Below are 25,843 nucleotides of genomic sequence, written 5' to 3' on the forward strand. Positions count from 1 at the left end.
TGTCTCTATCTCTTTCCCTTTCTCTCTCTCCCTGCTCCAATCTGTCTTTGCTCCTGTCTCCTCCCCCTCTGTCTCTGTTGTCTACTCATCTCCGCTCGTGGGTCTCTCGCTCTCTCTCTCTGTCTCTGCCTGTCTCTCTCTCTTTCACTCTCTGACACGTATGTGTTTGGGGTGTGTGGGTGTGTGTTTTTCTCCACCAGACTCTGCCTCTCTCTCTTTCTTGGCTCACTGACTACCTGCTCATCCTTTCTCTCTCTATTGGTCTTTCCCACTCTCTCCTTCTGTGGCCCTGTGTCTCTGTCAGCGCTGTTCGCCTCTGTGTCTCTTTCTGCCTCTGCATCTTTGTCTCTGAGAGGGAGGACAGGGAATGGGTGAAGTTCTCCTGAATATTTCTTAAAATGAGTCCATTTACCTGCCTGTCTGCCTCTCCTGGCTCCCGGAAAGTCCACTCCGCTTCGGGTTGGAGGGGTGGGGGCTGTGGGAGAGTGACCGTGGGGCAACGGGACTTAACCAGAGGCTGCTTCTCTTATATATAGTGATTGAGGACTTACCAGGGGCAGAGCACTGGGCTAAGCATTGGGACAGATGCGAGATAACAGCCCCTCTCCCTCCTGAGGCTTCCAGTCTAAGGCTGAGACTGAGTGGGATAATCAGAGAAGAAAGGGTGAGGGAAAGCAGAGCAAAAAGTTTCAGATCTGTCAATATTATTTATTGAGCACCTAATGTGGGCAGAGTTCTGCACCAAGCACTAGGGGAAGCACAATACAACGGAGTTGCTAGAGGGGATCCCTGCCCTCAAGCTTAGCATTTTGTTTTGTTCGGTTTTGCTTTGCTGTCTCTCTCCCCCGTTTAGAACGTGAGCCCATTATTGGGCGGGGATTGTCTCTATCTGTTGCCAAATTGTCCATTCCAAGCGCTTAGTACAGTGCTCTGCACATAGTAAGCGCTCAATAAATACTATTGAATGAATGAAAAAATGAATATGCAGAGCACTGTACTAACCACTCGGGAGAGAACAACACAGGTGGTAGACAAGATCCCTGCCCTGGAGGAGCACCTAGTCTACTGTGCTTCAGCCCTGCCCAGGACTCTGCCCAGCAGTCCGGAAACTGCCCCAGGGATGGGGCAGGGGGCAGGGAGGCTCTGCCCTGTCGCCCCCTCTGCAGCTCAGAAATGAGCTTTGCTGCCTTTACAACGTGGATGCCCCTTGGAGAGGGGGTTATGATGGGGGTGGGGGTCTCTGTTTTAGGGACCGGCTGAGGCTAGTAAAGCATGACTGGTCCTGAAGAGCATCCCTGCCCACTACAGCTCAGCTTGGCTTCTGTCCTTGCCCTCGCCTCCTTCTCACCCTTGGGTCCTGCACTCCCACTGCAGCTCAGACCTCTCCCCGAACTCCGCTTCTCCACTCCCAAGTCCCCTGCTCTGGTCCCTCCACCCCACTCCTGCCTAGCACCCCCTTCCCAGCTCCACCAGAGAGGAACTCTGAGGAGCTGGGACAAGGTCGGTGGATCTGGCTGCCGCTGGCAGGAGAAGGGAAGTCCCTGCAGCTGGAGGAACTGTTGTTTACATCCCCCCACACGACTCCACCTCCCTCTTTCCCTTCCCCTCCTCCTCCTCCTCCCCCGGGGCAGATTCTGAGCCCACAGGGGACCCCATGTCCCAGCCCGGACGTCGGGTGTCCGCGTGTCCAGGTAAATAACCCGTCACTGACCGCGGATGGGCGAGAAACCCGATCGTCCCAGCGTGAATAGTAATCGAGCACAAAGGCCACATCTGCATCTGGGGGCTGGGGGCCAGCTGGCACCTAGGGAAGGGGCTGAGGCCTGGGGAGCTGGAGGGCTGGGGGCCAGAGGTGCTGGGCCCAACTGGGTCCTTGGGAAGGAGCCAGGGACCGGGAAGTCGAGGGCCTGAGGGCTGGGGGGCCAGGGCCAGCTGGCACCTCAAAAAGGGGTCCAGGGCCAGGGGCCAGGCTGGGAGAGGGCTGGGTGGATAGAGTCCAGGAGAGGGCTCGGCGGGAAGGCTTTGAGAAGCAGGAGATGGGGCTGCAGCAGTGGGTGGAGAGATTAGGAGTTGGGGGGGGCGAACCGAAGCCGAAAGTCAGTGGCTGGGGGGTTCAGTGGTGGAGAGGAACCTGCTAGCACCCCGCTAGCTTGGCACAGATGTCCTGTGCCCCTTCCCCTATCAGGCATGGCTCTTCCGCCAGAAGCGGCTGCCCCCTGCTCCCCCACCCCCGGCACCTCGGTCGGACACCTGCTCCCTCCTATCTGGGTGCTTTAGAGCCCACCCTTCGGGCCCAGGTGTTGGCGGGTCTGTTTTGCTACAACCAGAGTCTGGGAGATGAGGTCGGGGAGCCTGCCCGGCTCAGCCCCTAGAGCGGCCCAGATCAGCAGCGGTGCCCCCAGGAGTATGGCCCCAGGGTTGGAGCGGCTAAGGCTCTTTCAGACCTGAACCCCGAGGTGGGTCTCACCTTGGGCAGGAGGGGAGGTCGAGGGAAGGTGCAGGAACAGAAAATAGAGGCACCGGATGGTGATCGGGAGAGTAGAGAAGAGTTCAGATGCTCCCACCCAGAGAACCAGAGACTTCCCCAGAAACTCCCAATCAGAAACTCCCATGGAGAGACCCAACTCTGTCCCTGTCCCTGCTCCTGCCCCACCCCTGCCCCTGGCCTTGGACCTGCCCCTGGCCCTGTTCCTGCCTCAGTCACTAACCCTGACATTGGTCCTGACCCTGTCCTAGACCTACCCTTGACCCTGCCCCCTAGCCCTCCGTCTCCTCCTGCCCCTGCCCCCAGTCTCATCCCGCCCAAAGCCCTACCTTGGGTCTTGTCCCTGCCCCTGGCTCTGCCCCGCCCCTGGCCCTGGGTCTAGAGCATAACTGCCGCAGAGCACTCTAGGCCTGGAGGCTAGTCCTGGTTTTAGAGGGAGTTGGGAAGGGACAGGAGAGGATTACAAGAGGTTCTGGTCTTGGAATCCTGGAATAAGGGGTAAAGGGTGAGTGGTGTGCTGGCCCTGGGGAATCGGAGCAGGAGAAGGGCCCTTGCCCTGGGGAGCTTGGAGGAAGAGTCATATGAGAGTGGGGCGAGAGGGGACGGGGCCAGCAGGAGACCGGGGTTAAGAGGAGGTGTGATTTGGACCATGAGGATGGTTTCCAGGGCCGTGGCAGTCTGGAACGCAGAGAAGAGTCATCAAAGGGCTGACTGGCATGGCCAAGAAACACCTCTGCTAACACAGGAGTAAGTGCCCAACCTGGACCAACCATTCAGTCGATCAATCGATAGTTTTTATTGAGAGCTTACTGTGTGTAGAGTATACCACAGTTGATAGACACATTTCCTGCCCACAGTGAGCTTACAGGGGGAGACAAACATTAATATAAATAAATCAATTAGGGCTACATACGTAAGTGCTGTGGGGATGAGGGCGGTGTGAATACCAAATGCCCAGAGAATCTTCAGAAGGGAGAGGGAATGGGGAGGGGGGCTTAGTCTGGAAAGGGCCCTCTGGTTCAGCCCCCCCAACCAGTCTGTGCCCCACCCCACCCTGGCTTATCTCTGCCCAGCCCCCACCCAAGCCCTACCCAGCCTAGCTTGGTCCAGCCCTCCCTCTCAGCCTCCAGCTCCTTGCCCCAGCCCCAGCCCCAGCCCCAGCCCATCCCAGCCTCCCCAGGAGCACCTCTGGAGCTGGAGAAATGTCCTGCTTGGACCTCTGCCCAGAGCCAGGTGTGTCCGGCTGGGAGAGGGTCGTGGGAAGCTTGGGGCAGACGGGCTGATGTCCGGAAGGTGGGGATCAATGACACCTGTGGGAGTCGGGGGGCAGAGGGGCTGCCCTTGCCCCTACACTGGCCCTTCTCCAGTGGTCCCAGTTTGGCCCCAGGGCAGCTGGCCCTCAGTGGTTTGGGATCTCTGGGCAACTGAAGTGAGGTCAGGGGGCACTGGGGGCTCCAGACATCTTGGGAAGGGGTTCCTGCAGCACAGAGAGTCTTCTCAGGCCTTCAGGAACCAGGAGTGCCCAAAGTCCCTCAGCAATGCGGCTGGGCCAGGGGCTGCAGGTGTCCAGTGAGCCCCCGGCCCCGTCTCCTTTGTCAGGGTGGGGCAAGAGACAGAGGAGGCTGGCCTCGCCAGTGGAGGTTCAGGTTGGTGAGTTCTGTTAGTTTAGTCTGGGCCCCTCACTGCCCCCAGCAGTCACCCTCCCCGGGGACAGGATTTGCATGGGCAGGAAGGGGGTGGGGAGGAGGGGAGGGTGTCAGGGGAAGGAGCGGCATTTCCCCAAACAGCTTCAGCCCGGGGACCAGACTGGACGGAACCGGATCGGAGAGGAGGGGACGGGACGGAACGAGGCTCTGTAGGCTGGGCCGGCACCATGATGCCTGGGCTGTGGGAGAGCCTGCTTCCTGTCAGGCAGCTCTGTATCCTGCTTCTGCTCACAGGTGGGTGGGGGGGGGCAGGAAGGGGGTCAATGAGGGGCTGATCCTGTCTTTCCCTCCTCCAGTTAGGAACTCTCCTCCAACGCGTCCTGCCCATCAGCCCAAATCTGTTTGCCTCCTCTGCTGGGAGGGATCATGGGGAGGAGTCTTCCTGGTTTGGGGGACTGTCGGGCGCAGTCTTGGGGGAGGGCAGTGGGGCCAGAGAGGGTCTGGCCAGGAGTTTGGAACGGCACCCCCAGTCCCTCAGCCCTGGCTCCTGCTCCTTTCTGTGGGTCCAGATAAGGACTGACCATGTGGACCAGGTCCTCCCTCTTCCCAGGCTGGGATTGCCCAAGGGTGAAGGAGACCCATGGCCCAGCCCGGGCACGCTTGGGGAGAGGAGGGGAAGGGCTCACCCTAGAGCCAAGGGGTGTGGGGAGGGTCCAAGAGCCAGAGTTGGGGGTAGGGGGCAGTTGGTTGGAAGGAAAAGACAGCGGGCTCCACCCTAATGCCCACCTGATGCCCATTTCCCTGTGCCCCCAGGTGATCTGGGCCTGGGAGCCGCCGCTACCCCAGGGATACCAGGTGAGTGAGCAGTTGCGGGTGGATGTGGGGAGAGGGGCGAAGGAGGAAGGTGGGGAGGGAAGGAGAGAAGCAGCATGGCCTAGTGGATAGAGCAGGGCCCTGCAAGTCAGAAGGGACCTGGGTTCTAATCCTGACTCCCCCACCTGTCTGCTGTGTGACCTTGGGCAAGTCATTTCAGTTCTCTGTTCTTTCATCTGTAAAACGGGGATTAAGACCGTGAGCCTCATGTGGGACATGAACTGTGTCCGACTTGATTACTTCGTATCTACCCCTCTGCTTAGAATAGGGTCTGGTGTATAGTAAGTGCTTACCAAATACCAAAAAGAGAGAGAGAGAAGGAGGGAGGAGGGGGTGGGGCCTGCTCTGGGGTTGTTTTCCACTGGGGAAAGCAGAGGGACCTGGGGGTGGTGGAGTGGGGGCGGTCAGTGAGTCACTCTCCGAGCTAGGGATGTGTCTCTGGGGTCACTCCCGTGGCCGCCTCGTGGCCTGTGTCTGGAAAGCAGTGAAATCTAGTGAAAAGAGCATAGGACTGGAGGTCAGGGGACCCGAGAAGGACTCCCAACTCTACCCCGGACCTGCTGTGTGATGCTGGGCAAGTCATCGAATCTCTCTGGGCCTCAATTTCCTCCGCGTTAGAAGGGTGGCATGAGGGGAGGATATGTGCTCTCCATCCCCCTTAGACAGTCCTGTGTGAAGTTGGGTCAGTGTCCCACCTCATTATCTGAAAGCTACTGCAGTGCTTAGCACACTGCTTGGCATGTAATAAGCACTTAATAAGTATAACTAACCCTATCATCTGTTCCTGGGATCAGCCCCCATGGCCTGACCATACGATCAGCCCGTGGCCTATCCCTGGGATCAGTTTGGGATCAGACCATGGTCTGTCCCTGCAGTCAGCCCTTGGTCCGAAGATGGCCTGTCCTTGTGATCAGTCCACGAACTGACCCCGTGGTCAGCCTGTGGTCAGTCTAGTGGCCTGGCTCAGGGATCATTGAATGTTCTCCCCTCCACTCTCCATTCTGAGAGGGCCACAGCGGAGATTGGGGAGATCCCAGACCAGGAAGTAGAGAGGAGGTTTCTGGGCTGTGGCAGCGAGGAGAGGGGCAGAATGGGCAGAGGGATAGAGGACTGTGGTGGTGGGCAGAGAAGTAGGGGGCAGAGGGGCCTTGCCAGTGGGCGGAGAGTCAGAGGGGCTGTGGTGGAGGGCAGAGAGTCGGGGGGCTCGGGTGGTGGGTAGAGAAGTAGAGGGGCAGAGGGGTCGTGCCGGTGGGCGGAGGGGCAGAGGGCCCACAGGGCCACAGACTCAGACCTGGCCTCTGCAGGGAGCCCGTGTGTTGGCCTGAGTCAGAGCCCCAGGTTCGTGGCCAGGAAGCGGGGCTCCACATTCCAAGTGGCCTGCTACTCTGCCTCGTCCTTGGGGGTCAACGTGAGCTGGTACCGGCAGCGGGAGCGGGAGCTGGAGCCCCAGGCCCTGTGGCCGGATGGGACGCGGATGGAAACGGTGAAGAACGGCTCGGGGTTCCTGCTCACCGTCCGCAAGATCCAGTTTGAGGACAATGGCGTGTACTACTGCCGTCTGGACGGTGCCAGCGACACTGGGGATGTCTTGTGGGGCTGCGGGACAGAGCTCAGGGTCATGGGTAAGGTCCGGCTCCCCACGTCTGAATCTCGGCTCCCCAGTCTCCACCGCCTAGTTTCAGCCCCTCCCCTGCTCGGACTCAGCCCTCCCCCCGGGGCTCAGATCCCTGCCCCTCCTTCTAACAGCTCAGTCCAACCCTCACCTCCTAGGACTCAACCCTGCCTTCCCACCCAAGATTCAGCTCCCCTTCACCCCCGCCAGATGAAGCTCTTTCCCGCCAGGGTTCAGCCACCCCTCATCCCCCCTCCCGCCCCCACAGGGTACAGCACCATTGCTGAGCTGCGCAGGCGCAACACGCTCAAGGATGCCATCATCATGGTCCAGACCCTGCTCATCATCCTATTTGTCAGCGTCCCGGTCTTCCTGTTGCTGGATAAGGTAAGACCCCCCCCCCCAGTCTCCAGCCATCCGTCATTGCCAGTCCCCGGCCGCCGGATCCCCAGGTTTTCCTGCTCCCTGGCCCCGCAACCTCCCAATCCCTAGCCCACATCCTGCTGATGACCCTTCAGACCCCACCAGCTGCTCCCCAATGCCACTCAAATCTGGCCACCCTCTCCCCCACCCAGGCCTCAACCATTCCTCTCCTCCCCCAACCTAACTGTGCCTGCCCACCCACCTTCCATTCCAGCACAGGAAACCCATTCCCCATCCCCAGACCTGGTTCTGCTGTCTCTAAACCATTGCCCAAGCCTTCCCCGACCTGGAATGCCTTCCCCTCACCTCTTCGCCAAACCGTATCCCTCCTCTCTTTCCAAACCGACCCAGCCCGTCTTTTTCCAGAAACCTTTTCAGATTAGGCTCTCTTAATGCTGGTCTCACTAACCACTTCAGAAGCCCCATACTGCAACACATTTTCACACCTCCGTCTTTGAGGTGTTCGTGGGTGTGTGTGAGACTAGCAGCCCCTCGAGGGCGGGGCTCACATCAGCTCCTTGTTCAGAGTGTCAGAGACAGGGTCAGAGGCCACTGGAGATCTAGTTTGGGTCAGCTCGACTCCTCCAGGCCAGGGAGAATGGGGCTGGGGGGCGGGGGTGAATAGATCCAGGGGTTGGGTGGGGGGAGAGGGATAGGGACAACAGCCTCACCACCTCCTCTACCCTTACAGGATGACAGCAAGACCAGCCTGGAGGATGATCACACCTATGAGGTAGGAGCTGAGCGGATTCAGGGTCTCTTCCCTCCTTTTCCCATCCTTCTCTCTGGCTCCCTGTGCTGAGCACCCCACGTGACCTTGTGGCTGTGGCTCGGGCTCCTTGTTGTTTTCCTGGTGAGGCTCTGGTGGACTGTGGGCTGGGGTCAAGGGTCAGGGGATCAGGGGCTGGCAGGGAGCGGGGCTGCACAGCCAGACCTGAACTTGGCCACCTCCCCAGGGGCTGGACATTGATCACACCGCCACTTATGAGGACATTGTGACGCTGCGCACGGGCGAAGTCAAGTGGACAGTGGGAGAGCATCCTGGTCAGGAGTGAGGGGACCAGCCACTCTGCCCCCCAGACTCTCCAGACCCCTGCCAGCCTGGTGCCTAGGCATCAGGGTCCTGGCTCAGCTAGACCCAGAGACCCCCACCCCAAGGTCATAGCCAGGAGCCCTCAGCTCCCCGACCCCTCCCCCGACCAGACCAGTCACCTCCCTGCAGTGACCCTTTGCTGGGTCACCTCTCAGGGTTCATCTCAGCCGGTGTTGACTAGGCTGAACCACAGCCGGCGACGGGGAGGTGGGGGCTGGGGGACGGAGAGGGGAAGGTCCACTCCAGACCTGTGCCCCTCCACCCTCCCACCAAGGTCCAGTCCAGGACTGTTTGTCCATACAACCCTGTCCTTGTCCCAAAAGACAGAATAAAACTGTTGGAAAGTTGCCCAGGGTTTGCTGGAGTCCTGGGGGTGGGGGGGAGGGGGCAGTGATTTTTGCTTGTGTGAGTGTGTGCTCTGTGTGTGTGTGCGTGTGCATGTGTGTGGTTCCACAGGGTCTACACCAGCAATAACCTGGTTTTACATGGTCAGCCGACTCCAGCAATGACCTAGTGGTACAAAGCCTACACCAGCAATGATGCAAATCCAGCAAGATCCCAATTCATGAAGTTTGCCCCAATAATGATCTGGTTCCACGGAGTCTCCCCGATAATGATCCAGATCCTTGAAGTCTCCCTGACGATGATCCAGATCCATGGAGCCTATCGGATAATGATCCAGATCCAGTTGGTTCCATGGGGTCGGACAGTGGCGGAGTCTTCCCCTGAAAATTGACAAGACAAGCCCCAGTCCTCAACCTGCCCAAAAGAATCGATTGTCGTGTTTGTCTCTTGGGCAATACCACTCGTGTTTTCTAATCCCTTCCAATTGTGCTTCTGCTGGGGCACACAGTAGGTGCTCAATAAATAGTATGGATTGATTTGATTGATTGATTGATTGGCTGCAACGTGCAGGACATCGCAAGGGACACACAAAGGTTTTCTAAGTGCAGGATTCATTTATGGCCGACATGGGGCCAAGAACTGGTTGGCAGATGGCTTCCTTCGTTGCTGCTGAGGTCTTGCCCATCCTCGTCAGCCAGTTATTTTTCTGGATTCCTTCTGGGCCCCGACCAGCTCACAGAACGCTCAGAAACCTTCGCCTCTGATGACTGAGCCCGACATGCCCAAAGGGGACTGGACCGATGTTCCGGGTTGCTTGATTTCACATACAGTGCTCCTACTCTGGCCAATGGAACAACAGCAGGGTTGTAACATGGCGTCTACAGCAGCGATGATGTGGTTCCACATTTCTGCGACAGCGATGACTTGGTTCCACAGTGTCTACATCAGCAGTGACATTGATTGACGCGTCTACACCTGCAATGCCTTGGTTCCACAGTCTCTAGACCGGTAATAGCATGGCTCCCCAGTGTCTACACCAGCAGTGTTATGGATCCACAGCATCTACACCAGCAAATCAGCTCCATAGTGTCAGCAGCTGTGTCCCTGGGCTGCACCAGTGTAGCAGGAAAAAAGTCCTTCACTCCAGGATGGGTCCCGTAGGCCTATCCGGGGAAGGGCATTGGTGACTGTTGACGTCTGATAAATGGATCTCCAGTCACGCCATGGAGAACAAGCTCAATCTTGGCGGCTCTGGCTTGGGACACTCAGGTCTAGGAGCCAGCATCCAAGTCTGGGGTCACTGTGGGCCAGGCGGTCAGCGTGGTAAGCCATTTTGCCTCGGGGCACAGTGCCGGAGGAGGTAGCCACACAACCTCTTGCCAAAATGGTGGTACCTTTGCCCTTGATAAAGACGGGCAGCTGAACAGAAATGATCTGTTACTAGGGCTACACCGAGGAGTGGAGAGGTCAAGGGGGAGGCAGGGCGGTAAAGATACGGGTAAGGGGAGGGGCCAGAGGAACTCCCCTCCACAGATGTTATGTCATAGCGATATAATACCCATAAAATGCTTAATGTGTGCACAGCACTGTATTAAGCCCTGGGAAAGGATTCAGAGGTTAGACAAATACCCTGTCCCTCAAGGGATTCACAGTTTAAGGAGAGAAAATGGGAGAAGGGACTGGAGACAGACACAACAGGAGTGAGGAAACAATGAAACACTATAACAACATAAAAGACAAAGACAAGCACACAAATTAAAATGAAAATCGGTAGGCTGCTGTGGCTAGAGGAACATCTCAGGCTCCTCATGCCTCAGAGTTCAAGGCACACCCGGAGCCACAGCCATCCATTACAGCAGCCCCTGAGTCTTCCCAAGGTTTTGTGGAGGCCTCAAGCTGGGGATGTTTTTCTCTTTCCCTTCGGGGTGGTGGAAGGCGGAACGAGATGGAGTTTCCTCGGCGGCATGGAAGAGAGCCAGGGCCAGTGCCCGGGGAGGCAGCGTGACCGGTGGTCCGGTGGAGGGGATGCTGAGAGCGCACGGCATCCATTTTATCCCCAGCCTGGCATACACGGAGTACATTGGAAATGTGGATTCTCGGCAGTGGGGAGGGGAGGCATCCATTTTATCCCCGGCCTGGTGTACATGGAGCATGTTGGGAGCAGGGATCCCTAGCAACCGGGGAGGGGAGGCAACTAGGTTCCCTGTTCCTTCACTCGGCAGTGGGGGAGGGGGATTGAGAACATGCAGGCAGGCGAGGTGGCAGTTACTGGTCGCTTGGCTTAGCCACAGTGGAAAGTTGCGCATAAAATCATTCCCTTGCGTTACATGCACTCGCAGAAGACGGCAATGAAACTTTTTCAGACAGCGTTCCACGCCTCAGGGCAGACTGATGCTGGAGACTACGGCTGCTATTGCTGCTGAGTCTTGGGGCTGGGCCAGGCCGTCAGAACTCCTGGGCTGGGAGGAGGAGATAGACAACTGTACTCATCCCCGCAGCCATGCTCCTATATAGCTCCCAAAACACATAAGCACACACACACCCCCGTAAACACATGGCCCACTCCCTTAATCGTGCTCACGCTCACTCCCAGATTCGATTCCCAGCCAGTCTCACATTCTGGCACTCTCCCTGGCTGCCACACCCACTCATAGCGGGTCACAAGTTACATACTCGGCTACCAATCCCCACTACTGAGGGTGCCGAGAGGAGAGTCCCCCGAGATCCTTCCTTGGCTCGCGACCGGCTCCCTACCCAGACCCTTAGCCTGGCCCCTAAGCCAGTCTCGCCCCAGCAGCCACGAGGGCACAGTCTGCCTGGTCTCGGGCACTGCGGCTCACTGGCTTGGGCCTGGCCTTCCTGCTGCTTTGCATAGCAGAGCTAAATCTGTCGCTGGCCGGGCCAGCCGGCTGTGCCAGGGGAAGTCTCTGAGGATTCAACTTGCCGTCCCGGGCTCCAGAGCAGGGGGCCAGGGATCAGTGGTGCCAGGGGAAGACAGCCATCCAGGCCCAGAGCCTCAACCATTCTTGGAAAGCAGACAAGAGACCTAGGGAGCACTGACTCAGCCCATGTGTGGGACTCCGTCTGCGTGCACCCTCACTGGCCAGGACTCTCGCTCCTCATCCCTCGCACCTGGCTCCCTTGCCCTGCTCCATCCATCTCGCCTTTCCCGACCCAGACTTCTGTGGGTCTGGACTAGGAGTGGCTTGAGGGCAGGAAGTTTGTCTTTTCTCCTGCTGTTTGCCCCCGAAGGTCCAGGACTGAGCTCTGCCCACAATACATGCCCAATTCATAGGCCCGCACACCCAGCAGATGCCCAGTCTACAGCCTTGCACAAACAGCAGGCATCCTCTGACCTCTCCCAGGAGAGGGATCGAGCCGGGACCCCAGACTCACACTCTGGGGACACTAGCATCCCCTGCTCAAATCTGGAGGGTTCAGGGGTGGGGTGGGGAATGTGCAGGGAGGTCTTCTGAAGGATGGGGAGGGTCACGTGCACCCACCCTGCGGCAGTGTGGATGCTCAGTGAGAACAGAGAGGAAATACCCAAGAAAATGTCCTGAGGTCAAGGCGAACAACGCACATTTGGGGGGCTACAGAGACTCAGTGAGGTCAGTAAGTGTGATGAGAACCAGGTGGACCTACATGGAGGGTCAGACAGACACACAGGGAGTACCGGATGGACCCACAGAGAGGGCCAGGTGGGCACATAGGTTAGCATTAGAGAAGTGAAGTGTGCAGGCTGGATTGTAGTAGGAGAGTAGTGAGGTGAGGTAGGATGGGGCAAGGTGATTGAATGCTTTAAAGTCAACAGTAAGGAGTTTCTGTTTAATGTGGAGGTGATGGACAACTATTGGAGGTTCTGGAGCAGAGAAACATGGACTGAACATTTTTGTAGGAAAATTATAATAAAAATAATATGGTGCTTGTTAAGCACTTACTACGTGCCACTCACTGTTCCAAGTGCTGGGTTAGATACAAGTTAATCAGGTAGGACACAGACTCTGTCCCGCATGGGGCTCACACTCTTAATCCCCATTTTTCAGATGAGGGAACTGAGGCTCAGAAAAGTTAAGGGACTTGCCCAAGTGCACACAGGAGACAAGTGGCAGAGCTGAGCAGCAGAATGAAGTAGGACTGGAGAGGGGAGAGACAGGGATCTGGGAGGTCAGCAAGGAGGCCGATACAGTAATCAAGACGGGATAGGATAAGGGCTTGGATTAACGTGGTAGTCATTGGGATGGAGAAGAAAAGACCGATTTTAGTGAAGTTACAGAAGTTGAACGGACGGGATTTGGTGATAGATCGAATATGTGGGTCGAATAGGAGAGAGGATAACACCAAGGTTATGGCTTGTGAGACAGAAAGGATTACGGTCTTGCTTACAGTGATGGGATAGTCAAGGGGAGGACAGGGTTTGGGTGGGAAGATAAGGAACCCTGTTTTAGACATATTAGTTTTAGGCGATGGCAGAACATCGAGGTACAGACGTCTTGAAGGCAGGAGGAAATGTTGGACTGCAGAGATGGAGAGAGATCAGGGCTGGAGTTGTAGATTTTGGAATTATTTGCATAGAGGTGTCATCGAAGCCACGGGAGAGAATGTGTTCTCCAAGGGAGTGGGCGTAGAGAGAGACTACGAAGGGACCCAGAACTGGACCTTGAGGGTTACCATCAGAGTTTCATACTACAACCCAATCGGCAGGCTTCCCTCACCTAATGCCAACCTACTCCCTGTACCTCGATCTTGTCTATCTCACCACCGACGCCTTCCCCACATCCTCTCTCTGGCCTGGAGCTCCCTCCCTCTTCATATACAGCAGACCACCACTCTCCCCACCTTCAAAGCCCTCCTATAATCACATCTCCTTTAAAGGGCCTTTCCCAACTAAACCTTCTGTTCCCTCCCTTCTGCATCACCTAGATACTTGAATCTGTACCCTTTAAGCACTTGATATCACTCCACCTTCAGCCCCACAGCACTTCATCATCATCATGGATGGTGATTATCGGATGCTTGGGTGAGTACAACAGAGTCGGTTAATGCGTTCCCTGCCCACAGCGAGCTTACAGCCTAAGAGGTGGAGATGGATGTTAATATAAATAATTTATAATATTGTATCCTTATGTCCCTATCAGTTCTCCTATCTGTAATGTATCACGTCGTTCGTCTCTCCCTCTAGACCATTGGCTTCTTGTAGGCAAAGATCTCGTCTACCAACTCCGGTGTATTGTATTTTCCCAAGTGCACTCCATAGACTGACGGATTGATGTACTATAAGGACCTCTGGAGAAGACCTGAGGATGCACGATGAGGGCTGTGAGGATGGACGGCGAGGATCGGGTGGACACGCAACAGGCACCATGAGGATGCACAGTGAGGACCGCGTGGCCTGGGACATGTAGTGAGGAAGCAGCTGGCTCAGGTCAGTGACCGGGGGGTGGGAGGAATGAGGTGGGGCGGGGCTGTGTGCAGCGTGTGCTGGTTGGGGGTAACTGGGGGGCCAGAACTGGTAAACAAGATCTGTGGGGGCGGAGGGGGATTAAGGGACCCTGTTCCCAGGCCCGGCAGCTCTGGACATTCCCCTCTGCATTTATGCAGCATGTAGCCCGTGGGGGGCTCTGTAGAGGGAGGGGGCTGTGGACATACTGCATACTTCATGAGACCTGCCGGGCTATAAGGCGTCGAATCTGGCGGTCACAAACCCACCAAGAGACTGAACCAAGACCTCAGGACCCACCACATCCCGGCTGCAATAATGGCTCCAGGTATCGTATGGGACCCCAGGCCCCCACCCCCCGCCCCGCTGGGTCCCGGATGCTCGGCGGAGATTTCTCGGTCACTTCGGGCACACTTTCAGGAGGGAAGGTCACCTCACACACCTGACCCCGATCCCTTTTGGTGTTTCCTGAGCACCCAAGGGTGCAGTTTCATCCACCGGCCCTGGGCAGGGGAGGATGGGGGGAAGGCTGGAGGGGAGAACAAGGAATGTCTCAGCCCCCCGGGGCCGATGCCGCTGCTGACAAAGAGTGGGGTGGATGGATGAAGGGAAGCGGATGGAGGGATGGACAGAGAGAAGGAAGGAGGGATGGGGGGACCCTGGCCCTCTCCAGCCCTGAGTGAATCTCTACCACCCACCCCAGGTCCCTGTGTCCCCCCAGCGATCTTGGCTGTGGCATTACTGCTGCTGGGCCTGCAATGGCCTCGGGAAGCAGCCGCGTTCCCCCCCATGCCTCTGTCCAGCCTGTTCGCCAATGCCGTCCTGCGGGCTCAGCACCTCCACCAGCTGGCTGCTGACACCTACAAGGAGTTTGTGAGTCCCAGAATGGGAATGTCGGGTCTGCCTTTCTGTGTGTGTGTGTGTATATGTGTGTGTGCCTGAGAGTCCCTTTAGATCTGGGTCTCTAGAGTGTTCCTTCCTGCTTGAGTCTTCGGGGTCCAGTGTGTCGGTCAGCACAGGGGTCTGTGGGCGCAGACGTGTGTCTCATCTGGTTACGTGTCTGCCTGTTTGAACGTGCCTGTGTGCCTTTGGGGCTTTGCCTGTATGTGTGTGACACAACATATCTGCCTGCCTTAGGTCTCTGGGGAGGGTTCTGTGAGTTTGGGCGTGTCCAAGACAGTGAACGTGTGTGGAAGCATGTGCCTATTTGTGCAACTCTCTGTGTTTGCGTTTATGTGCGGACTTCTGTGTTTAAACGTGTGCGTGTGTCGAATTTGTATATATAGACTATCTGCTTGGGCTTCTGGGATGTGGGTAAGTTGTGTTTGCGTATGAACGGTGGGTGGTGTATGTTGGGGGCTACGGTTGTGGGGGTGTTACCTAGTAGCAGTAGACGGTGATTATTAAGTGTTTACCATATAAAAAGCACTGCCCTAAGCACTTTATACACAGGTGGGACTTAGACATGATCCCTGTCCCTCAGGAGCTCACAGTCTAAGAGCCAGTATGTGTGCACAGGTTGGGTAAATGCATGCTATGCTTATGCTATCTTGTGGGTTGTGTGTGTTGGTCGTATGGTAGTAATAATATTCACTAAGAACCTGCTGAGTACCATAAATATGTGGGGAAGTACAGCAGAGATGAAGCCCACACACCCCACTCACAAGAGAGTTTATACTCTAATTCGGGAGACGGACATTCAGAAGGTTTATAAATGGTGGGAGCAGGAAGAAGACAAAGGCTCGCTAAAGGAATGGAACAAATACACCATCAAATATCAAAAGAAATTAGAGTACGTGAATGGATATCCCACTATATTGACCTAAGTGCTAGGGCAGCTGTCGAGTTGATGTGACTCAGGGTGTTGAGAATTAATCGGGGAAGGTTTCCTGGAAGAGGTGGGGTTTTAGAAGGACTTTGAAAATGGGGAGGACTGGGTCTGACAGCTTTAGCTGAGGGAGGTCCAGGCTGGGCAAGAGAATGGAGATGGGGGGCTGGGGAAGAGAGCATGAGCTTTGGAGGAGCGAAAAGAGTAGATACATAAAATGGAGAGAGCTGTGCGGGAGCTTGAGGCCAAGGGGGGGCAGTTTCTGTTGACCGCAGAGGGAGAGGGGAAGCTAGGGGAGGGTTCCGAAAATCAATCAACCAATAAATCAATGGTATTTACTGAACGCTTACCGAGTGCAAAGCACTGAGCGTTGGAAGAGTACAATGAGTAAAAGCGCTTAGTACAATAAATGCCATTGATTGATACAATGCGATTGAGTCGGTAGATTTGATCCCTGCCCAGGAAGGGCTTACAGTCCAGAGTGGGAGACAGACACTAAAATATATTACAGGTGGGGAAATGGCAAAGTTTAAGGAGATGTACACAAGTGCTGCGGAGCTGGGGGTGGGGTAAATGTGAAGTACTTAAGGAGTACGGACCCAAGTGCATGGATGATGCAGGAGGGAGGGTGGGTAGGGGAAATAATATCTTTGTTGGGCCTCTTGAAAAGGAGAGAGAAGTGTGCTGAGCAACGTTTCGGGAAGATGGTCCGGCAGACGTGTGGCGGGTGCGGGGCTGCAGGCAGAGAGGTCAGGGAGCAGACTGAGGCAGTAGCCCAGTAGTCCAACCGTGTTTGAAATGGCCAGTTTGGCCCAGGATGGGAAACCAATTTGGGAGAGAGGAAGGGGCAGGCCTGGGGAGCGTTGGGAAGGGAGAAATGGCAGGATTTAGTAGTTGGCTGGATGTCAGAGCTGGAAAAGAGTGAGGAGCTGAGGTTGGCGCCAAGGTAGAGAGAGAGGGATGCAGCCCTTGCCCCCTGGGGCTGGAGTGGGGGGGCAAAGGGGGCACATCACATGCCTGGAGCTGGATTGGCCTGCATCCTCAGCTGCTCCCACTGTTGATGGGGAAACCAGGTTGATGAGGGCTCTGGATCTTTGGCTTCTGATTATTTTGTCAGAAGCACTTAGTACAGTGCTTTGCACACAGTAAGCACTCAATAAATATGATTGAATGAATGAATAAACGAAATGTGTAGGACCAGTTGGTTCCACACTTTTGGGGATCCCATCGTGCACCAGCCCTAATCCCAAGGATCAGTGGACTGAGGGGAGGAGAGGGGTGGGGTAGACAGGGGCCGGAAAGGGGCAGAGGACCACAGGAGACAGGCCCCTTGGCACGGTCAGGCTGGCCACCCCCTCGGGATGCATGGTTCACCAGGTGCCATCTCGGAGGAATGCACTCCCATTTGCAAGCCCACCAGCCGAGGCCCACCCTGTGGTCTGGCTGGGCCTCCCTGGACCCTCAGTGCTGGGGTGGCTGGGGGCAGGGCGGGAGGATGCCCAGGGTGATGAGGGGATCCTGAGCCCCCTTCCATCACCTGGACGGGGTGGGTTTGGGCTCCTCAGGAGCGGGCGTACATCCCCGAGAGCCAGAGACATGCTGCTCAGAGCTCCCAGGCAGCCGCCTTCTGCTTCTCCGAGACCATCCCAGCCCCCACCGGCAAGGACGAAGCCCAGCAGAGATCCGTGAGTCTCTGCGTCTGCCTCCGGGACATGCTCTATCCAGCTGAGTACATCTGTCCCCTGGTCTATCCCCTGCTCCCAGATGGATGCCCTTGCCCCTGGTCTACACCATCTACCAGGCAAGGCCCACCCTTTGGTTTGTGCCCTGCCCCCCCAGTCTGTGCTTCCCCCCAGCCCGCGCCATGGCCTCGTGGCCTAAATTTCTCACCCCCCATTTATGCTTGCCCGCTGGTCTGCCCGGTCTTCATTTGTCTGTCCTTCCCCCAAAAGTCTAATCTTTCTACGACTCTGCACGCTGCCCTCCCAGCCTACCTACTACCTGCTCAGTCTACCTTCCCGGACTGATCTCGCCCTCCCTTTATCCTGCCCCAGACAGACCTTTTCTTCGGTACCCCGCCCCCCGCCAAACTTAATCCCCTTCCTCCCTTCCCCAAGAGGCCTTTCCCTCTCTAGCCTCCCTCCTCTCCCTACCCGTTCCGTGGCCCAAAGGAACCGTTCCCTTGTTTCCTGGGGGGCTGGGCCGCAGGACGTGGAACTGCTCCGCTTCTCGCTGCTGCTCATCCAGTCGTGGCTCAGTCCCGTGCAGTTCCTCAGCCGCGTCTTCACCAACAGCCTGGCCTTCGGCACCTCCGACCGCGTCTACGAGAAGCTGCGTGACCTGGAGGAGGGCGTCCAGGCCCTGATGCGGGTGGGGCTGGCCGTGAAGGGTGGGAGTGAGCAGGGTGGGAAGCGGGCAGGGCAGGGGCTGACAAGGCAGGGGGTAGATGGGGCTGGGGGGGAAAGGTTGGGGAGCAGACAAAGCGGGGATGGGCAGGTCGGGGTGGACGGGGCTCCCTCTCCGAGTGTGCCATCCCCCCACCCTTTTATCCCCTTTCAGGAACTGGAGGACGGTAGCCCCCGGGGGGGGCCTGGTTCTGCGGCCCACCTATGACAAGTTTGACACCAACCTGCGCAGCGAGGATGCCCTGGTCAAGAACTATGGGCTCCTGTCCTGCTTCAAGAAGGACCTGCACAAGGCTGAGACCTACCTACGTGTCATGAAGTGCCGGCGCTTCGTGGAGAGCGGCTGCGCTCTCTGAGCCCCTGCCAGCTCGACCCCAGTCTGTCCCTTCCTGCTGGCCACCCGGGGACTGGGCCACCCAAAGGGAGTGCTTCTCCCGGCTCCCACCCTAAATAAACCTGCAGAAACCAAAGGGGCCGTGTGATCTTCTGTGGGGCCTGGGGGAGGGAGTCCTGGGAATCCAGGTGAGGGGCCGAATACGCCCCAGGGCTCACCGGTGTCCAGTGTGGTGCTCACCGGGATCCAACTCAGTGCTCAACAATCCCTGGGGCAGTGCTCACCTGTCCCAGGCACAGTGCACACCCATCCCCGGCACGGTGCTTCTCAGTCCTCGACCCAGTGCACACCGGTCCTCTGCACAGTGCCCACCGGACCCCAGCACAGTGCTCACATGTCCCCAGCTCAGTGCTCACCGGTCCCTGACACAATTCCTGTTTGTTACCCAACACCAGGTTTCCATCGAGGTCACGGCCACTGTGGACTCACCTCCCCCAGTTCCAAGAGTGGAGAAGAAGCCTCTGAAATCATTAAGAAAGCTGGGCACCTGGGGCTAAGTTGAGGAGGGGCAGGGCTAGGCCGGAGCTACTCAGGACACTTCATTTCTCCCTGTCCCTCCAATAATTCCATCCCCTGACATTGGTGAGCACTACCCCCAACACGTGACCCCCACTCCTCCCGATCCGTCCCCTCCTCTACTCCTCCGATCTGGGGCCTCCTCTCCCCTAGCCTTCCCAAGCCACCCACTCCCAACATCTCACCCCAGAAGCTCACTCCCACCTCACCCCTCACGTCATCTCTCTCCGGTCGTTGCCCCACCACTCCAATTAAATGCAGCCTGCGGAAGCCTCGGCTTCAACATGGAAAAGCTTCCCATCACCTTTGATCTATTCCTGAACCTGTTGCTGCTCCTTCTCACCGTCAGTGAAACCTGGCTTTCCCCAGATGACACTGTTTCCCCCATCACTCTCTCGGGGGGTGGGGCAGCTCATCTTCCTTCACGCCCCCAGTCACTAAGGGGCAAACATTGGCCTCAGCGCCACTTTCACCCCACTCACCCCTCCACTTCTCTCTTTATCTCCCTTTGAAGCCCACAGCATCAGCCTCTCCCACCCACTCCAATTACCTGTGGTTGCTATCAACCGTCCCCCTCCCTGTCAGCCACCCAGCCCTCCTCCAACTTTATGACAACATTTTGATCCCACATTCCTTCTCTGTCCCTACACTGATCCTTGGGGACTTCGATATCAATGTGGATGTTCCCGATGACCTTTCCATCATCCGCTTCCTCTCGCTTTGCAACTTGGCCAACCTCCTGCTCCACCCTATTTCACCCATTCGCCACACATGCTCACTTATCATATCTAGTCACTGTACAGTCTTATCCTCACCAGCTCTGAAATTCCTCTGCCTGACCACAACCTCCTCACCTACACAACCCCTCCCCACAAAACTGCCCCATCCCTCCACAGAGATCTCTGCTCTCTTATACCTCCCTCCATTTATGCTGGGCCACTGTGCCTTCCCACCCACTCCCTCTTCTCTGATACACAAATCCTCCCTTACAACTCCACCATCTCCACAGATCTCACCTCCTTCATCCTCCCCTCCCCAAAACCACCTGACACCAAGCCCCAGCCCTGGATCCCCTCCCTCCAGAATTTGTTTTCTCCTCTTCTTCTCTCTTGTCACAGAGCCATTGGTGGAAACCCAGGCACTGGAACGTCTTTGGCCACCTCAAAGCCATTCTTTCCTGTAAGCATTCTGCCTTCTCCTCCACTAGGCAACCCAACTTTTCCTCCAACCCCATCTGTTTCCACTTTATTAAAACCTCCTGCCCCTACTCTTCTCCCCCACCCCTCCCCCGTCCATTATCTTCACCTGCTCACTCTCTAATGGTTCACACCTGAAACGGGTCACCTATCCTAAAAAAAAAGCCTTCCCTGCACCCGCTATCCCTTCTCCCTCCTCCCATTCTTGTGCAAGCTCCTTGAACATGTTTTTGCACCTGCTGAAATGAAATTATGGTACTTGTTAAGTGCTCACTATGTGCCGGGCGCTGTTTTAAGCCCTGGGGCAGATATAAGTGAAGCAGGTTGGACATAGTCCCTGTCCTATATGGGGCTCACACTCTTAATCCCCATTTTACAGGTGAGGGAACTGAAGTTGTGACTTGCCCAAGGTCACCCAGCAGACATGTGGCAGAGCTGGGATTAGAACCCATGTTCTTCTGACTCCCAGGCCCGGGCTCCATCCACCAAGCCACACTGCTTCTCTGCCTCCTGCTGCCTCCAACTCCCTCCCTGACCGTCTAGAAGTTGGCCTCCACCCCATCACTCCACTGAAACTGCTCTCTTCAAGGATGCCAGTCACCTCCTTCTTACCAAATCTAGCAGATTCTATTCCATCCTTATCCTCCTCTACCTCACAGCTGCCTTTGGCCCTGTGGACTGTCCCCTTCTCTTGGAAGCATAGTTGAACCTGGGTTTTTATAATAATAATAATTTTAAGTGCTTATTACGTACCAAACTCTGGGCTACGTGCTGTGGTACACACAGGATCATCAGGGTGGACAGCATCCCTGTCCCACATGATGCTCACTGATACTGTCTTCTGGTTCTCCTACTGCTTTGGCAGATCCTTCTCAATCTCCTCCCTTTCTTTCTCTGTCTCCACTCCCTGTGTGACGGAATCCCTCAAGGCTCTGTTCTAGGTCCTTTTTGATTTTTACTCACTCCCTCAGAGAGTTCTTCTGTTCCTATGACTTCAACTGCCACTTCTATGGGGTAAAGTTCAGTGGAACAAGTTCAGGGCCTTACTCACAGACTTAGCCCGCCGATAGGCCTTCCAAATTTTGACTTCAAAAGTAGAAAGGAGATCAGTGAGGTAAGGTAGGAGAGGATGAGCTGATTGAGTCCTTTAAAGCCCATGGTAAGGAGTTTCCGTTTGATGGGGGAGGTGGATGGGCATCCGCCAGTGGATTCCGAGGACTGGAGAAAGACGGACTGAAATCACTTGGAGAGCAGGTTGAACTATGGACCGGGGTGGGAGGAGACAGGGGGCAGGGAGCTCAGCAAGGGGGTTGACGCAGTCCTCGTCGAGCCTCCTAAATTCCCCATTACAGTTTGCGACCACCCTTTCCTCCTGTCCTTCAAACCTGTAACCTTGGAGTTAGCTTGACTCGTCCCTCACTTTAAACTCCCACATTCAGTCTGCCACCCGATCCGGTCGATTCTTCCTCTCCGACTTTTCACTCATCCACTCCTGACTCTCAGCCGGGGCAGCTTACCGGACCCCGACTGGACTTCTGCAGCGTGGCTTAGTGGAAAGGGCCTGGGTTTGGGAGCCAGAGGTCACGGACTAGATTGCCAGCTCCGCCACTTGGCAGCTGTGTGTGGGCAAGTCACTTCACTTCTCTGGGCCTCAGTGACCTCATCTGTAAAATGGGGATGAAGACTGTGAGCTTCACATGGGACAACCCGTTGACCCTGTATCGCCCCAGCGCTTAGAACAGTGCTCAGCGCATAGTAAGCGCTGAACAAATAGTGCTGAACAAATACCCACATTAAGATTATTATTATTCTGCATGGGCCTTCTGGTGACCGCCTATTCATTCATTCAATAGTATTTATTGAGTGCTTACTATGTGCAGAGCACTGTACTAAGCGCTTGGAATGTACAAATCGGTGACAGATAGGGACAGTCCCTGCCCTTTGATGGGCTTACAATCGGGGGAGACAGACAGACAAGAACAATAGCAATAAATAGAATCAAGGGGATGAACATCTCATTAAAACAATAGCAAATAAATAGAATTAAGGCGATGTACATTTCATTAAAAAATAAATAGGGTAATGAAAAATATATACAGTTGAGCAGATGAGTACAGTGCTGAGGGGATGGGAAGGGAGAGGGGGAGGAGCAGAGGGAGATGGGGGGAAAAGAAGGTTTAGCTGCGGAGAGGTGAAGGGGGCAGTAGAGGGAGTAGAGGGAGAAGGGGAGCTCAGTCTGGGAAGGCCCACCCTTCGCTGGGGTCCGGACAGGAGCGCAAAGCCACATGAGCCCCAAGGGGTGAGGTCTGGTGGGCGTGATCTAAAGGGTGGTGCCTGATGGACATTGTCTGATGGGCGAGGCCTAATGGGCGGAGCATGGTGGGCATGGTCTAAGGGGCACAGTCTAGTGGGTGTACCTGGTGGGCGTGGCATAATAATAATAATAATAATGTTGGTATTTAAGCGCTTACTATGTGCAGAGCACTGTTCTAAGCACTGAGGGAGATACAGGGTCATCAGGTGGTCCCATGTGAGGCTCACAGTTAATCCCCATTTTCCAGACGTTAGTCACTGAGGCCCAGAGAAGTGAGATTTGCCCACAGTCACACAGCTGCCAAGTAGCAGAGCCGGGATTCGAACCCATGACCTCTGACTCCCAAGCCCGGGCTCTTTCCACTGAGCCACGCTGCTTCTCTGCCTAATGTGCCTAGTCCATTAGTCCATGCCTAATGTCATCGCCTGCTTATTAACACTATTGTAGTGTGCCTTACTGTGGCATGTTGCTATATTTGCGATCTCACTTTTTATTGTTTATTGTCGTCAGACTTTGAATTTGATCAGGTCGCCCCTTAATCGAGTCTACCCCCGACCCTGATCATCACCCCTTTTATTAACACAACTATATTGTATCATACTGTATCATGTTGCTATATTAGCACCACTGTATTGTATCATATTGTATCATGTTGCTATATTACCGATTTCGTTTATTACTGTTTATTGTTGTCAGTGCTGCCACCCACCTCTCTGGCCTCGCCATGTCCCTCCTCCCCCCCTCCCCCCTCCCGCCCCTTCCTATCCTCCCCTTCCCCTTCCCCTCTCTCGCTCAGCTCTTTCCCGCTCTCTCCTCTGTCTCCTCCCCCCCTCCTCTCTCCCGCCCTAGAACCCCACTTTACCAGCGCTACCCCTCTTCCCCCTCCCCCTACTCTTCCCCCCACCAAACCCCCTCTTCACCCCCTCCCCCCTTCTCTCTTCCCCACCCATGCCCCATCCCAGTCCTCTTGTCCCACCGCCACCCGTCATCCCCCTCTCCTCGTCCAGGGCCCTGCCACCTCCTTCCCATCCAAACCCTCCCCTCCCCCCGCCCTTCCCCCCCTCCTCCCCTTGCACCCACAGCTACTTTCAAGTGTGGCCTCTGGAACCCCCGCTCTATTACAGGCAAGCTACCTTTCATCCATGACCTTTTCCTCTCCCGCTCTCTCCTCCTCCTCGCCCTTTCGGAAACGTGGCTCTCTCCCGAAGACACGGTCTCCGCCGCCGCTCTCTCCGGCGGAGGCCTCTCCTTCTCCCACTCCCCCAGACTCACCGGTAAGGGAGGAGGCGTCGGCTTCCTCCTCTCGCCCCGATGCCGCTTCCGCACTATCCCTCCTCCCCCCTCCCTCTCCTTCCCCTCCTTCGAAGCCCATATCATTCGCCTCTACCACCCACTCCAGTTACTTGTCGCCGCCATCTACGGCCCTCCCGGTCCCACCTCCGACTTCTTCAACCACCTTGACCCCTTTCTCACCTTCCTTCTCTCCTTCTCTCTGCCCACTCTGATCCTTGGAGACTTCAACATCCATACGGATGTACCCGACGACTCCTCTGCCGCCCGCCTGCTATCCCTCCTCGACTCTGCCGACCTCCTCCTCCACCTACCGCGCCCACTCACCGACTCGGTCACACCCTCGATCTCGTCATCTCCTACTGCTGCACTATCTCCTCACTCACCAACTCTGAAATCCCTCTCTCTGACCATAACCTTCTCACCTGCCTCATCTCTCACACTCCCTCCCCCTGCAAATCTTCGCTACTGCCCCCACAGAGACCTCCGCTCTCTCGATCCCATCCGTCTTTCCAATAGCATCTCTCCTCACCTTGCCGCCCTGTCCTCTCTTCCCACTCTCGACGAGCGGGTCTCCGCTCTCAACTCCACCCTCTCTACTCATCTCGACTCTCTCGCCCCCCTTTCCCTCCGCCGCTCTCGCTCCACTAACCCACAGCCCTGGATCACCTCCTCCTTCCGCCTCCTACGCTCCTATGCTCGAGCTGCTGAGCGCTGCTGGTGAAAGTCCAAGCACCAAGCCGACCTCACACACTTCAAATTTATCCTTTCCTGCCTTAACTCTGCCCTCTCCTCCGCCAGGCAAAGCTTCTTCTCCTCCCTCATCGACACCCATGCCCGTCACCCCCGCCGATTGTTCCGGACCTTTAACTCTCTCCTTAGGCCCCCTGTTCCTCCCCCTCCCCCATCTCTCACCCCCCCCCATCTCTCACCCCTAATGATCTGGCCACCTATTTCCTCACGAAAATCAACACGATCAGGTCTGAGCTCCCCAAAGTCACCCCTCCGCCTCTCCCCTCCCCCCCACCAACCCCCTCCCCTACTTTCCCATCCTTCCCTGCAGTATCCTCAGAGGAGATCTCCTCCCTCCTCGCAAGTGCCACCCCCTCCACCTGCGCCTCGGACCCCATTCCCTCTCACCTTCTTAAAACCATCGCCCCTGCCCTCCTCCCTTCCTTAACTTCTATTTTTAACCACTCAATCTCCAAGGGCTCCTTCCCCTCTGCCTTCAAACATGCCCACGTCTCCCCCATCCTAAAAAAAACCCGCTCTTGACCCCACTTCCCCCTCCAGTTATCGTCCTATCTCCCTACTACCCTTCCTTTCCAAAATCCTAGAACGAGTCGTCTACAATCGATGCCTAGAATTCCTTAACTCCCATTCTCTCCTAGACCCCCTCCAATCTGGCTTCCGTCCCCTCCACTCTACCGAGACTGCTCTCTCTAAGGTCACCCATGACCTCCTTCTTGCCAAATCCAATGGCTCCTACTCCATTCTGATCCTCCTTGACCTCTCTGCTGCCTTTGACACTGTCGACCATCCCCTCCTCCTCCATACCTTATCTCACCTTGGCTTCACGGACTCTGTCCTCTCCTGGTTCTCCTCTTACCTCTCTGGCCGATCATTCTCGGTCTCCTACGCTGGAGCCTCCTCCCTCTCCCATCCTTTAACTGTTGGAGTTTCTCAAGGGTCAGTTCTTGGCCCTCTTCTGTTCTCCATTTACACTCACTCCCTCGGTGAACTCATCCGCTCTCACGGCTTTGACTACCATCTCTACGCAGATGACACGCAGATCTACATCTCCGCCCCTGTCCTCTCCCCCTCCCTTCAGGCTCGCATCTCCTCCTGCCTCCGGGATGTCTCCACCTGGATGTCGGCCCGCCACCTAAAACTCAACATGAACAAGACTGAGCTCCTCATCTTCCCTCCCAAACCCGGTCCGCTCCCAGACTTCTCTATCACCGTGGATGGCACGACCATCCT

General features: G+C 56.2%; 2 protein-coding genes across 2 annotated transcripts; both read left to right on the plus strand.

Annotated features, from left to right (window-relative positions):
* The first annotated feature begins 4,278 nt into the window (after positions 1–4,278).
* Positions 4,279–8,480, plus strand: CD79B (CD79b molecule). The gene is made up of 6 exons (XM_029074714.2): positions 4,279–4,425; positions 4,945–4,986; positions 6,309–6,626; positions 6,885–7,003; positions 7,731–7,772; positions 7,996–8,480. Exons 1-6 carry the CDS (start codon positions 4,359–4,361, stop codon positions 8,092–8,094), a joined length of 687 nt encoding a protein of 228 aa, XP_028930547.1. The 5' UTR covers positions 4,279–4,358; the 3' UTR covers positions 8,095–8,480.
* A 544-nt stretch (positions 8,481–9,024) lies between these two features.
* Positions 9,025–18,620, plus strand: GH1 (growth hormone 1). Its single transcript, XM_029074725.1, is given in 6 exon segments — positions 9,025–9,119; positions 14,639–14,790; positions 17,311–17,430; positions 17,954–18,115; positions 18,305–18,337; positions 18,339–18,620. Coding segments are annotated over 6 exon segments (660 nt in total). The 5' UTR covers positions 9,025–9,094; the 3' UTR covers positions 18,507–18,620.
* The last annotated feature ends 7,223 nt before the right edge of the window (positions 18,621–25,843 follow it).

This window comes from Ornithorhynchus anatinus, chromosome 11 (assembly GCF_004115215.2).
Source record: "Ornithorhynchus anatinus isolate Pmale09 chromosome 11, mOrnAna1.pri.v4, whole genome shotgun sequence".
Classification (NCBI taxonomy): domain Eukaryota; kingdom Metazoa; phylum Chordata; class Mammalia; order Monotremata; family Ornithorhynchidae; genus Ornithorhynchus; species Ornithorhynchus anatinus.

What these genes read in the sequence shown, in the direction of transcription:
- CD79B (XM_029074714.2), top strand. Translation starts at nt 4,359, where the DNA reads ATGATGCCTGGGCTGTGGGAGAGCCTGCTTCCTGTCAGGCAGCTCTGT. An exon ending in GACAGAGCTCAGGGTCATGG is followed by an intron (nt 6,627 to 6,884) that starts GTAAGGTCCGGC and finishes CCGCCCCCACAG; the next exon opens with GGTACAGCACCATTGCTGAG. An exon ending in AGGATGATCACACCTATGAG is followed by an intron (nt 7,773 to 7,995) that starts GTAGGAGCTGAG and finishes CCACCTCCCCAG; the next exon opens with GGGCTGGACATTGATCACAC.